Source organism: Miniopterus natalensis, chromosome 19 (genome assembly GCF_054644295.1).
Source record: "Miniopterus natalensis isolate mMinNat1 chromosome 19, mMinNat1.hap1, whole genome shotgun sequence".
Taxonomy (NCBI): domain Eukaryota; kingdom Metazoa; phylum Chordata; class Mammalia; order Chiroptera; family Miniopteridae; genus Miniopterus; species Miniopterus natalensis.
In genome coordinates this window covers 28,883,147-28,897,200 of record NC_142099.1, presented here as the reverse complement: position 1 = coordinate 28,897,200, position 14,054 = coordinate 28,883,147, and the positions used below count along the sequence as shown (strand labels likewise).

At 49.2% G+C, this 14,054-nt stretch overlaps 1 protein-coding gene across 1 annotated transcript in view; it reads right to left on the bottom strand.

The window, feature by feature from the left end:
* The window catches only part of PLXNA2 (plexin A2), a 196,859-nt gene that overhangs the window by 44,139 nt on the left and 138,666 nt on the right, over nt 1–14,054 (bottom strand). Inside the window, exons 10-12 of the mRNA XM_087827861.1 lie at nt 8,730–8,930; nt 6,926–7,022; nt 3,230–3,420 (exon numbers count right to left, since the gene is read on the bottom strand). Of these exons, the coding sequence (XP_087683987.1) occupies nt 3,230–3,420; nt 6,926–7,022; nt 8,730–8,930 (489 nt within the window). The remainder of the gene's footprint in view (nt 1–3,229; nt 3,421–6,925; nt 7,023–8,729; nt 8,931–14,054) is intronic.

Sequence of the window (14,054 nt, the reverse complement as noted above, 5' to 3'; positions counted from 1 at the left end):
CAAATTGTACATGTTGGGCAGAAAAAAATGCCATAGAAAGGAGGTCGTGTTCTCAGCACATCCCATCGAGGGGCACACGAGGTTGATTTTCCCATTCCTAAGATGTTAACTTTGGGCGTTTGGCTGAGGTAGTGTCTGCCAGGTGTTTTTACTGCAAAGTTACTATTTCTTGTTGTAGTTAATAAGTGTCTCGTGGGAAGATGGCTTGAGAGTGTGTAAATATCCTATTATCACACTTCCATCACTAATTTTAGCATTCATTGGCCATTCTTGCCTCAAACAATTAGCACTGTGAATTTTGCCAAATGATGATTTTCTATTTCTATAATTCCTTCTACATTTATGAGCTGAAATTCTAGTATAAAGAAGAGCTTCCTCTCTCCTCCATGAGTTGTTTGTTTATTAATATCAATAAGGACCATGAATTCTTATTTTATTCTACCGCTTATAGTCCATTAGTATAATTTATTTTCTTGCTGAAATTGCCCCAGATTTGGCTACTGGGACCAAATCAAGTTGGCTCCTGTGCCCTTTTGATATGTACCCTACTTCTTTTTTTTAGTGCTCACTGCCTAAAACATAACCCGAATTTAATCATGAAGAAACATCAGGCAAATCCAAATTGAGGGACAACTACACAATAATTGACCTGTATTTTTCCACAGTATCAAGGTCATGATATACAAAGAAAGATTAGAGCACGAAGCAGACATGACAATGGGTGTCACATGTGACCCTGGATTGGATCCTGGACCAGAAAGAGGACATCAAATAGACAATTGGCAAATTGTGAACCGGGCATGTATATTGGATGGCATTATTGTATCAATGCTAATTTCTCCATTTTGATAATTATACTGTGGTTATGTAAGATGTTAATTTTAGAGAATCTGGGCGAAGGGTATATGAAAGTTCTCTGTACTATTTTTGTACCTTTTGTTAAGTCTGAAATTATTTCAGAGATTAAAAGTTAAAAGAATTGAAAATGACTCAGGGAGAGGAGGAGAGGTTGGGAGTAGGAGCTTCAAAATGAAAGAAAATAATTCCTGATAAGAGTGAATAAACCACTGCAGGCCTGAATCCTCCCTTCCCCATGTCCTGCCCAGAATGACGTGCCCAGAGTGGCTTGGGACACAGCATGAATTTGTTCGTCCAAAAAGATGTACTTTCATTTCTCCACGGCCTCTGCTTGAAAAACACCAACAGGAGACCCCACTGCTTGGGGCCTCTGGCTCCTGCTGCTTCGTTCACCAGGAAAATCAATTATAGCCTAATTACCTCAGGGGGTTAATTAGCATCATGTAGCTGGGTGTCCTCTGTGAACAGAGCAGGCTGTCAGTCCCTGGTCAGTGAGCAGGGGCGGTCGAGGCAGAGGTTCCCAGGGAGAAGCTGCCTTGGGGCTGGGAGGGGGCTCCTGCCAGTCAAGGAGTAGACACCCCGGGCTGGGGCAGGCAGAGGTGGGAGGTGATGGTGGAAGCCAGTCCCGGCCTAATTTAAGAGCCCCAAAGGCACAGGCACAGAGACCTGGCGACCACAACTGCATCAACAAGAAGAATTACCGAACAGAGCAAGTTTTCAGACCAACGGCTGCTGGAAATCACGACAATCAGGGCGAAGGCACGGAGCCCTGAGCAGGTCGGGGGCCAGCTGTCTGGGGGCAGAGGCTAGGACAGCCCCTGCAAGCGTTCTTTCCCAGCGACATAAATACCCAGGGGAAAGTCAGTGGGGCTCATCACCGGCCACATCCAAAAGTGCAACGGGGTTGGAGAAGCCCAGCCTTTGACAGGCAGTGTCTCCGCTCTCCTGACACCTTCCTACTTGGCTGCGTGAGGCCCTGGGCGCAGAAGCCACCATCCTTCAGCACTGTGCTTCCCCTGGGCTACGCTGCCATGTGGATGGACGGCCTCTACCCTGTCTATAGCAGCCAGGAAGGTTGGACATAAAGGAAGGGGAAGGATTACTTCTTGCTTTATGTTACTTGAGCAAAAATAGTAAAGCAGAGGCTTTACAAATGGTTTTATAATTAGATGAATCTCAGCTAAGATTCTGGCTCTGCCACTTAGCAGCTGTGTGAACTTGGGCAACTCACTCCCTTCCTCTGAGCCTCACTCTTTTCATCGGTAGAATGGAGGTGAGACTATTTACTTCCCATGTTGATTGTGAGGAATGAATGAGACAGTGCCAACCAAGCCCACTAAATAAATATGTGCTCCCTCTTCAAATAACCCATTGGTAGCTTAACAACATTCATTTGCTCTTGAGGGTTTTCTTTTCACTGATCTGAATCTTGGATATGATCATAGGAGGCTTCCAAAATTTCCCAATACCCAGTGACACAGGTAAGAGCCAGAGGTGCCTTCTCTGGCCAGTAGTGAAATCGAGGAGGGGGAAGAGACAGAGTTGCTGCTTAAAAAAAGAGGCAGAAGACGAGCAGCCCCTCCCTGCTTTCTTCAGCATGCAGGCCACAGTGGTACCTACCCAGGCCTCTATTCCTAATAACCAGAGGGAACATGCAATTAGTTCACAGCACAAGTGACAGTGAGTTGGGAGCAGTGAAGTGATGAGTACATAACACCAGCGAAGTTAAATACAACTATTCCTCTCCCAGGCCATTCAAAACCCCAGCAGCTGCATTTTCATTCACACCATCTATTCATCTTCCTTTGCAGTTTGCTGTTCAGGAAACTTTTTTTTTTTTTTACATCAGGATAATTAATTACCTATTTTTTTCCATTAAAATGCACAAATTGGTACAGAGAGTAAACCCTGGGAAATGGCATGGTGGTTGAAGTCGTGCCTGCCTTTACTGTCTTCTTCCATTTTCAGCTCTGCAACTCTGAACTAATCTCAGCGCCTGAAATCACATCTCTGCTGAGAACAGCGAAACCTGCTTTCTGAAATCTTCACCCGCCACTCAGCCAATTTCGCATCCAGCCCCGCACCCCCTTCCTGGCCAGCCGGCCTGGCAGGGAGGCTGGACTGGCTCTGCTTCCCTCGTTGCGTGCACCCACATTCTTGCACAGGCTCGAGGACACATTTCCATACACTTGTCACTTACGCCGGGACACAGGCCATCGAGACACCCACAAGAGGCTTTTACATCCCCACATTAATCACACCCTGCACCATGAATTCTTCCACAAAGGCTCGACGTGCACTCCTCTCCCACCGCCCAGGGCACGGCTCCTGGCCATCCATCCCATCCTGCTCTGGAACTCAGGGGACTCACCTCGGTGATCTGCGGGTTGGAGCACTTAACATTGTGGCTGGACCAGTCCAGCCAGGGGCTGGAGGGGCTGGTACAGTGCTGGTGGAGGGTGCACCGGCGCTCGCCGCTGCACCAGCCACACTCGAACTTTCGGTCGGCCTTCAGACACAGGCCGCAGCTCTCCCGCTGGGCCGCGCACTTGTAGAGGTGCACTGCAAAGACAGGAGGGCAGGCTCAGAGGGGGTTTTACCTTCTTCTCGCAGGCGTGACAGACACGGTTCCCAACCACGGATAACACCAATAATCATCATTATCATTGCAAGAATAGTTGACGAAGAATGAATACTAAATGGAACCTCTTAGCAATCATGTAAAGGCAATACAGAAAATAATATTACTTAAAAGTTCTGGCTCCAGACTGAATCAGATCAGGGCTTTAATTGAGGCTTCACCACTTCCTAGTCATGTGACAAAGAATTTGACCTCCTGGGTCCTTGTTTAATTAATCCATAAGCATGGGGATAACCGTCATTTTCTGTGAGGTTTGGATGAGATGTTATATATTAAGTGCTTAGCACCGTGCCCGTAACATATCTGATGTCCTGAACATCCTTATTATCTTTTCTTTGAATGCAAACTACGTTCTTATGCTGCTCTCTCTCACATGTGGCCTATCCTAAGAAGGAAGGACTGACTTCCCCATTTCACATAAAAAGGAAGCCCAGAGGCATGTAATGACTCTTGGAGTTTACTGATGTTAGTGCCCAAAGCTGGGCTCCTGAGATTCCAACTGGCTCTACTGCTAGACCGTAGGTCCCGGGTGGAGAGGCACCAGGCCGGGCACAGGGGGAAGTGGTGGGTCTGGGAAAGGAGTCAGCTGGGCATCAAGAAAGGCCGGGTGGCTGGCCAAGTGGATGCAGAGCTGATAGGGAACAAGGGTTGACACAGTCCTGTTCACAGCCCCTGTGGATGGAGAGCATGTCCACATGCTAAGAGGACTTAGCAGGTCACTTTTGAAGTCTGCAAAGCCATTGCCTTCACTCCAGTCATTTCTCGACTTAGAAGCCCTTGACAGGCCGGTTGGCAGAACTGTGTTTTGTGAGCCTGGGACTTAGTTGTTGCCTGCTGGTGTTTTGAACTCAGAGTTCCAAGTAGAATCCGCAGAAGCAGAATATTCGGAAAGTCCTTTTCAACTCAAGTCAAGCAGACATAAGTTTTCAGGAGTCCTGGCGTGTTTCTGCGGGAGGCCAGGTGTGTGCCTCAGGGGAGGTGTGTTCTTTTATTCTTTCATAGACCCTCATCCTGTTCCTCTGCTCTGTCAAGCATCCCCAGCCCCAGCTGTAAGGACTAGATTTAAACATCGGCTTGCCTACGGCTTCCTATGGTAGAGGGCAGGGAATGGGAATCTTATAATGAACAAGCACACGCTTGTTACTATGCACAATGGGCCACGTCTAGCATGTCATTGGATCCTCACGATGACCCTGAGAAGAGGGCATCCTTTCCCCCTCTTGCACAGATGAGGAACCTGGGGAGAGGAGCAGTAATTAGTCTGAGTTCACATAGCTGTGAGTGAAAGAGCCAGGAAGTGAACCCTGGTTTGTTAGATTCTAGAACCCAAGTCCTAAAACATCATGGCCTCCTTCACCCAAAACAGTGTGTGGCCTCCAGGATCACTCAGGCTCTGGGAGGGAGAAAGATACGAAGATGGCACCACCTGTGCACTCGAGAGCTGCTTAAAAGTTGTCGAGTGCCACAAGGGAGGGGGTTCTGATGTGACAGCTTGGATGTGGCCGTCTTTCTCTAGGCTCCAGGTACAAAGGCAACCTCTGGGAACTGAGCCTACATGCTCAGCAGGGGAAATGTCTGTCTCTTAGCACTGAGAAAATTTGGCCCGGGTATGAGGAGAAAGAGAAAAAAATCCCTCCCTGGCTCAGTTTCTCTCTCCCAGCTTAAGCAACACAGGTTTTCATGCAGCGTCTGGGGTAGGGAGCCCCATAGATGCTGAAGCCCTTGCAGGCCCTGCTGTAGCCTTGGTCTCCCTCCCTGTGTCCCCAGGGTGACCCTCAGGCTGAGAGAGAGGCTTGTAGAAACCCTAGCTACTTAAACTGTGCTCAGGCATGTGGCTCAGGGGTGGGGGGTGGGAAGATGGGGTTCTGGGGGGGAGGAGGCTTCGAATGCCGCAGTGGCCTGAGTCACTGGGAGCACAGATGTGGTTGAGGGTGAGCTCTGAAATTAGATGGTCTTGGTTCAAGTCCTGGCTCTTACTATCTGACTCTTGGTCCTTTCTTTTCTTTTCTCTTTTCTTTTTCTTCAGTTTTATTGAGGTATAATCGACAAATAAAATTGTACTACATTTAGCCCGGCCGGGCGTTTGATTCCCGGTCAGGGCACAGGCCCAGGTTGTGGGCTCAATCAATGACTCTGTCATCATTGATGTTTCTGTCTCTCTCTTCCTCTTCTTTCCTCTCTCTTAAATCAATAAAGATATATTAAAAAAAAAAAAAATTGTACTACATTTAAATCATGATGATTTGATATACGTACACATAAGGAAAGGATTCCTTCCATCTAGTTAATCAACACACACACCCTTCACCATATAAATAGTGAGAACATTTAAGTTTTGCTCTGTTTGCAAATTTCAATTATACCATCCAGTGTTAGCAACTAAAGTCACCGTGCTTTATGTGAGGTCCTCAGACCTCACTCATCTTCTAGCTGATCGCTGGCACCTTTTACAAACCTCTCCATGGCTCTCCCACCCCCAGCCTTGGCAACCACTTTTTTAGTTTCTGTGTCTATGAGTTTGACTTTTGTTGTTGTTGTTGAAGATTCCATATATAAGTGATATCATGCAGTATTTGTTCTAAAACTATGAAACACTTCGTGAATTAGCACATCTGTGCACGGATGATGCTACACTTTGCTTCATTTCAGTCTTAGTATAGGTGCTGCAGAATCGAGCACTCTTTATCCATTTCTTACCCTCGCTGGGTCTCAGTTTTTTAATCTAGAAAATGAGAGTAACACTGGCGCATACCTATCAGGGCTGTTGTGATGATTAAAAAAAAGAATGCTCATCAAATTGGAGGTACCTCTGTCATTCTTGAGAGCGTGATGGAATGTTGGTATTTGCTGTATTGAGGGGAGCGCTTGCCTGGCACATAGGAGCTGCACATGTGTTCATAGTGTGATGAATAAAGGTGGCTCTCAGGCAGGGCCCTGCATCAGCCCAGCTCCTTCCTGAACTTCCTGCACCAGCTGTGCACTTGGGTCCCCACGTTGGTCTCGCCCACCCCAGGACCAGGGGAGCAGCCCAGGACCAGGGGAGCAGCCTTGAAAACCTTCTTTGTGCAAGGACGGGAACCCAGAACCTGAATGGAAACAATATCTCCATTTCCAGGGAAACTGGCAGGACATTCCGCCTGCTGCTCTCCTAGGTCAGGTTCCGCAGACACTTCAAAGTCTCTGGGAGCCTAAGAAAACCGCGATGAGCCGGCAGCCACAGCGGATGCTCTGGTTGTAATAAAACAGGGTTCCCAACAGGACTCCTTTGATGGCTTCAAATGTTGCTTTCGGATCCTCTGAAGAGTTCCGCTGACCGAGGGAGTGTATTATTCATGGCACAGCGTCCAGCAGGCTCTGATCCCGCCAGCCCCGGTCTTTCCCAGGGTCACAAACTGATCAAAACTCTATGCAGAAGGAGCCGCTTACCTTTCAGGTCCTGAGGGTTGTCGATGATGAAGTTGCCATTCCACACCACGGCGAAGTCCACGGCCAGGTTGCTCATGTCCATCCCGTCGTACTGGTACTGTGAGGAGAGGGCAGAGGCACACGGCTGGGGAGGCTCTCTATCACAGGGGGCCAGGGATGCTTGGGCATCTCAGGGGACCGGGACTATAGCAGGAGAAGCTAGCGACTCTGGTTCCCTCAGCTAAGGGGCAATCAGAGGAACCCCATGTGCTGCTCAGATATCCCTGTGGCCCACTGCCCTGACTACCAGTCACTAAGGCCAATAGGATCCAGTCCAGACCCGTTAGCTTGGCATTCAATGCCTTCCAGATCCAAACGTACTTCTCTAACCTTCTCTTCCGCTGCTCTCCTACAGAACTCTCTGAATCCACTGGACTGAAAACACACCCACCCACGCCCTTCTCTGTGCCTCCCTTCAGTTCACTCCTCACAGGGAATCCTCCCTGTGGCCTCTGTCCTTCAACCCATCCTTATCTTTCTGCTCTGCTCAGATGCGCCTTTCCCAGGTGTCTTCTCCGGCATCCCTGCCAGCCCTCCCCCAAGCTCTCTGTCCCCTGGGTTTGCCAATTTCTGTCTTTAACCCGGCACTTCCCAGGAGCTGCTTTGCACCTTTCCACGTGTAAGTCCAGTCTCTCCAGCAGGTGCATGTGCTGTTCCGTAAGCCCCAGCACCTTGAGCAGAGCATGTGTGTAATGAATGGTTGGCAGGGCCCTGCGATGGCCCCTTTTTCCGCACATGAGCTTGACTTTGGTCAACACGCCACAAGGGAAAGGGCGCAGAGCGTTGTGGGAGGATATCCGATCAGCTCTACCACGAATGGCCCAAGCTGTGGCCAGGAGTCTCTCTCCTGTGTCGAAGACATTTAAGCTCTTCACAGTTCAGAAACAGCCCCCCTCGGGGGCCCAGGCCCTGTGTCACTGTGAAGGGGACCTCTGGGAACCCCCTCGGAGGGGACTGCCCCAGGCCTGGCCACTTAGCTCTCAGGGCATGTCCCTGTGGGCCCTCTGGCCCGAAACCCTTCCTGCCACCTTCTCCCTTTGTTGTGTTCCATTTCTTTCTTGTCCCAACTTCCCTTTGTGCTTGGCGGCCTTCCACGGATTACAAATTCTATCAGGCACCCGTGACCCGGCAATCTGACAGCTCCCTGATAAGAGGCCCCGAGTCTCTTTATCTCTCCCAGGCGAATTAGCTTCCCTCAACACCTCTGTCACTTCACCCCCCACCTCCAGCTGACTTCCCACCGTCAGAGACAGGGACTTGGCCGATGGAAAGATCTTCTCTGGGCTGGTATTATAATTAAACACCTCAGGCTTTCTGTCTGGCATTCGGAATTGGTTGAGCCCTTGCTGCTTCCACTTCCTTCCTCCCCTCTGCCCCCACCCCATTCTGCGCCCTGCTTGTCTTTCTGTGTAGCGCCCTCGGTTTATCCACTCCCTGAATGGGGACAGGGTTTGCAGTAGAGCTGATTGGCTTTGGCTGAGATTTTGCAGAAGTCTAAGAGGTGCTCATCAAACTCAGAAAGGGAACAGAGCTCTCAGCTTGTGCCATGAGGGTCCTCGCAGCCCTCCATCTCATCTGGTACCATTGACCGGCTCTGTGCTTGCTGAGGGGCCTGGCATGCATGCCTGCTCCTTTGTCTCCAGCATCTAGGATCAGCCTGTGGACCCCGAAGGTTCTGGAGGCTGGGGCAGGCCAGGCTGAGGCCATGGCAGGGGTGTGAGGGAAAGCCCTGCTCCTAGCAGGGCCCACGCTCAAGTCCTCTTACCGAACTGTTCTGGCACTGGACGCTGGAGCTGTTGAAGCGCAGGGCGGGGACCCGGTGGATGGCCCCCTGGATGTTGAGGACGCATTCGTAGCCTCGCTGGCCGGACTGAGGTTGGGGCAGGTTTCGAGCCTTAAGGGTGATGGGCTTTACTTCCCCAACTGGTATCAAGATCTCCTCTGTGGGCACCAGCTGGGGGCAATCCTGGGGGAGCAAGCAGAGAGGTTCCATCTGTCCTGGCTCACATCTTCCTGCTCACCTGAGCCAGGGCAGAGGACAGGGCCCGATCCTCTGGTATCCAGGTGGGTTGCCCAGGAGTAGGGCATACCTCCTTTAAGGGGCATGTAGAGTCAGCAGGGAAAATAAAATTAACCCCTTGATCTTTAAGCTCCTGGCCTTTGATACTGTTGTTCCCATCCCACAAGTTGTCCTGGATGGGATGGCGTGTTGCTTTAGGAATGAATTTCCAGGCAGTGGTGTGGCAGCCTGTGGCTTTTATATCCTGAGACACAGGATAAAAGAGGCTCCATGCGTCCTTGCCTCCGACCTGGAACCCCCACCTCTCGGTTTCATTCATCTGCTCCCCAGCTCCAGCTCCTCTGCCTCGCATACTGTCCCTGCCGGAGGCACTCTGTTATCAGCGGCCTCAGCTCCCAGCTCCCACTGCGGCCTTTCCAGGAGGCGGATCGAGCCCTCCCAGCGATGCTCTAAACACTTGCTCCGGCTTTTTATCTCATTTCATTACCAGGCCCTGCATGAATGCCTGTTGCTTTGGAAAACAAAACTGAAAAAAAGTCTTGATGGGGAGGGGCTGTGAGAAGTAGCATGAAAGAGAGAGGGAATGATTGATTTGTCTCATTTCTATTCCTAGATGTTGCTTCTGCACCAGAGGTCAGATTACCACCTCCCCACAGCCCCAATCAATCCCCTGCCCACTTTCTCCCTCTCCAAGGACGACAGAGCCCAGTAGCCTCCCTCAGTGAGGACCTGACTGCCACCTCCACATGCAACCATTTCCTGTTTCCAGGGATCAATGAGGGAAATTCTCGGAGATGGTGCCTCTCTCCCTGTCCCTTTCCTTTCTGCTGTGGTTCTCAGAGGGAGTGTTTGGGAGTCTGTGGGGTTTGATGTTCTTACCCTGCAGAGGGTGCTACTGGCATTAAGTGCCTGGGGGGCCAGGATGACTGAACTTCGGGCAAGATCTGGGACAGTTTTGAACAATAAACTGTCTCTGTCCTAGTGCTGGAGACGAGCCTTAAGGTTCAACATTGCTCAACAGGTAATGTTGAGCAACGGACAGTCTTCAAGGGAAACTGGGAGAGCCAGGCTCTGACTCACAGTGTGGGCTCAGGCAGGTTCTTCTTTCCTCTGGGCCTCAGGTACAAGCCCTTCATAACCTGGCTGGTTCTTGTGCATTAGGGTCCAGCCATGTGAGCTAAAGATTAGTTCTGAGGAGCCAGCCTTACGCATCCATCTCTGGTCCTTTGAAGATGCTTTCTCTCTACCAGAAACACTCACTCCTGTCCAGCCCTCACATCTTCCTCCTGGCCCCTCTTTAGCTAATTGTCTCTTATTAGTCTGCTAACTCATCATGTCCTTCTTTGGAAAGCTGTCCCTGACCTTCTCCCTGCACTGGCCTCCAGGCTGGGTTAGGTATATTCCTCCGTGATCCCTTCTAGCCCTCAACTGGTTTCTAGTTGGCTTGTCTTTCTCACTGGTCTGTAAGCCGTGAGGGTCACGCTGTGCCTTACCTCTGTGTCCCCAGGCTCTAACCCAGTCCCTGACATGTAGTGGATACCTGGTCATTGCTTCTGAGAGGTTAAAGGAAAAATAAGAAAATAAAGCAGCAGACTAAAAGGTCTCTAACTTTCCTTCTAGATCCTTCTTTCTAGATTCTTTACAGAGGAGGGGACAGCCCTGCCTTTTGGGCATCAAGGACTTGAGAAGGAGTTTGATTCCCAAAGCTGGGGTTGGAAGTGGTCATTGTTTCTGGAATCACACAATTACCAAACTGCTATGTCTATTAAGAAATCTGAGGATTTGTGAAAAGCTGGGTCTAGGGGAACTTTCCCATGGACCCCATCAAGGAGGCCTGAATGAACCTCAGGGGCACGGACGCTGCCCCTCGCCTGCAGGCCAGCTGCATGTGAGGACACGGAGCAGGAGGGGCTTCCACGGGAGACGGGATCATAGGGCAACCCCAGAACAGACGGGTCCCTGTTCAGAAGCCAGTCACTCAAGCTGCCAACTCATAAACTTGCTCTTTACTGAATTTTCACTTTTATTCCCTGCGGGTACTCTTGACAGAGTCTTTCATATATTTATAGCCAAGAAAAAAAATAAATAAACACCACTTTAGGCAAACCCAGGCATTCCATGGAAAAGCAGATACTACTTCCTTTTAGTGGTTAAAAAGTCCCCATCGAGTCTAATAAATGAGAATGTTAATTTAGGCTAGAAATAATTGTGAGGTACAGTGTGTGTGTGTGTGAGAGAGAGAGAGAGAGATTGAGAGAGAGGGAGAGTGAGAGAATCAATCTTCAGCCTCGGAACTAGCTGACACATTGTAAATGATGACCCATTGTTTTTCATCTCTAATGAGCCCAGAGAACAAATTCAAATTGCAGTAGCAGAGCCTGAAAGATGTGCTTTTTGGGGAGTATAATGTCTTAGGTTAGTAAATGGGATTGTAGAATCCTTTTAACATTGACAAAAATATATATTTCTAGTGATATTTGTTTTATTATATGTAACATTATAGATACACACACATGTACATATCCTAGTCTCTTTGGGCTAAGTTTGATTCAGTTTGGAGGTTGAAGAATCAGAAGAGACTTTATGAGGGCTCTAGGAGTTTGTTTTTTTTCCCTTAGAAATTTTAAAATTTGACAAAAATTTCATATGGTCTGCAGTTTCAGACCTTTGGGCACTATAAATTTAAAGGCAATGATTGGGGGCCTCCCAAATGCCTGAACAGGCCCCAAGACTGCCTAGTGGACAAGGATGTCTTACGCATTGCTTGTGTACTTGGCCAGAGAGTAGGATTCATCCTTCTAGTCTCCAGGGCAAAAGAGAGAAATGGTTGGTACCCAGGTACACTGTCTCCTTCTTGGGAAACAGGGGAAGACAGAGACCTTTTGGGGTGTGAGATAGTTCTGGTGGATGCAGTAATATAATAAGGGAGCAGCGAGTCATGGGTGGAAATGCCGTGGTGAGGGCTGAAGGCGGGTGCAGCAGAGCGAGCAGCCCAGAAAATCGCCAGGTTGTTGGAACTTCAGTACCTCTGGAGCCTGAGGAAGGTGACTGCTTTCATCAGGTGCAATGCTTTCATCAGGTTCAACCTGTTTGCTTCTGCGAGTGCAGGTGTTCCCCTCCCCCCCAGTTCCTGTCCTAAGAACTAGAGAGTAAATAACCCTACTAATGCTTCTCCCTACTAATGCTTCTCCTAGGGCTGTTGCCAACATAGGAAAGACACCCATTGCTACCATTGATCCCATGCTGAGTGGCCTCTAGGTCCCTTCCTCCATCTCTAGGCAGCAGTGTCACCTCCTGAGTAGCCACTGGAATTTCCATCAACATGAACAGATGCATTTGGGAATATCCCAGGGGCGGGGGAAGCTGGGAGGAGGCAACAGGACCACAGGGAGGGCAGGACCCTGGCACAGGAGTCCTATGACCTTAGGGTCCCGTCGCTCACCCATTTAGCTGTGCATCACCAGCTTTCAGGGCTGGGGACCCTCCGCCCCCTGAAATGACTTCTCCCACGTGAAAATGGCATTATCTTCACCCACCGGACTTCAAAGAGAGAGAGCAGCCAGCATCCTGGGAAGCTAATCGGATTTATTTGGTTCTATCTTTCCCCTGGGGCAGGGCATAAAGAAGATATTTATGTATCTACATCTAACTAGGCCTGGCTTAGCCATGGAGGGAGATGAGCTTTTAAAGCTGAAAGTCATACATATTCCCTTGCACACCGCTTGCTAACACCATGTCGCAGCCGGATCCGGCCCAGGGAGGCAGAGATTTGGGGGCTCTCATCAGAGATCTGCTGTGCTCTGAGTGGGGAAAGGTTTAGTTCACGACCTTAAAGGAGTTCAAGAGGTGAATCAACTGAAATTCAGTTTTCTCATCCAGAAAATGGGGCCATTAATAACATGACACTAGATTGCATGAAAGAATATAAACTATGTCACAAATGGTAATGGAATTAACAATGTTAACATTATTACTGCATATTTCTCTCGTATGTGTGCACCTAAATCTCAGTTAATTTTTCTAGAATAGAGTCCATTTCATAGAGTAGATTAAATGTATATTTTAAAATATGGCATATATAGTAAGCACTCAAGAAACGCTTGCTGCTATGTTTTTATTTTTGTAACACATTCACTCTAAAACGGTGGTTCTTTGCTGTCAAGTCTAAGCGTGGAGTTGGTCTACCAGCTGTCTGTAGACAAGTGGCAGGCTTACCTCCTGGGCTGGCAGCCTCTGTATCTGGGTGTGGCACTAACGACCCACCTGCTACCAGCGGTTTCTCCATCCGTGGAGATGGATTTCTGCTGGTCCCTCCACACCCTGAACCCTTAGGACTAACTGCAACAGGCCAGACTGACATCAGGTCCTCCAGTGTGGCCGTGGCCATAGCCATGCAGACAAAGCAGCTGACTGGCCCTGATTTTCTGTAGAAAGCATACTGTACTCAGCTTTTTTGGATGCTTGAGTTCTCTGTAGCCTTGGGCAAAAATCCTAAATTTTTAGCATCTTGGTTACTATTTATGTCAGATATGAATTATGTGAAACTGCAGGTCTGTTGCGGGAATCAATTGAGATGCCATATGTCAGTGGTTCTCAATCTTCGGGCTAACCTGGGATGAGTCCCAAGAATCTGAATTTCTAACAAGTTCCCAGGTGCTGCGGCTGCTATCTCCCGCCCCGCACTGAGAGCTCCTGTCACATGCGAGAGAACTACAAACGTGCGCCCCATTCATGTTGCTACGCAAATCAACGGATCTAATCAGTTATATGTTGTTTTTAGGAAGTAGAGACCTAAAATTTTTATTCAAAGTTAGGGGGGCCTTAGTGGAAGTGTAAGAGACATTCTAGGAACCCCAAAGGGACACCTATGGGATTTCCAGTCCCCAGAAGAACCTGAGGCTGTCAGATAGAACTCCCAATGGAGTCAGGGGAACCTCTCCCAAGTTGGACACGTGCACCTTTGCTGTCCCCAGATTTTCAGGAATGGGGTTCCCATAAGCAGAGCTTTGGACAGAGAGAGCAGGGCTGGGAGCTATGTGATGGGAAAGGCTGTGCAGCAGCTGAGAGCTA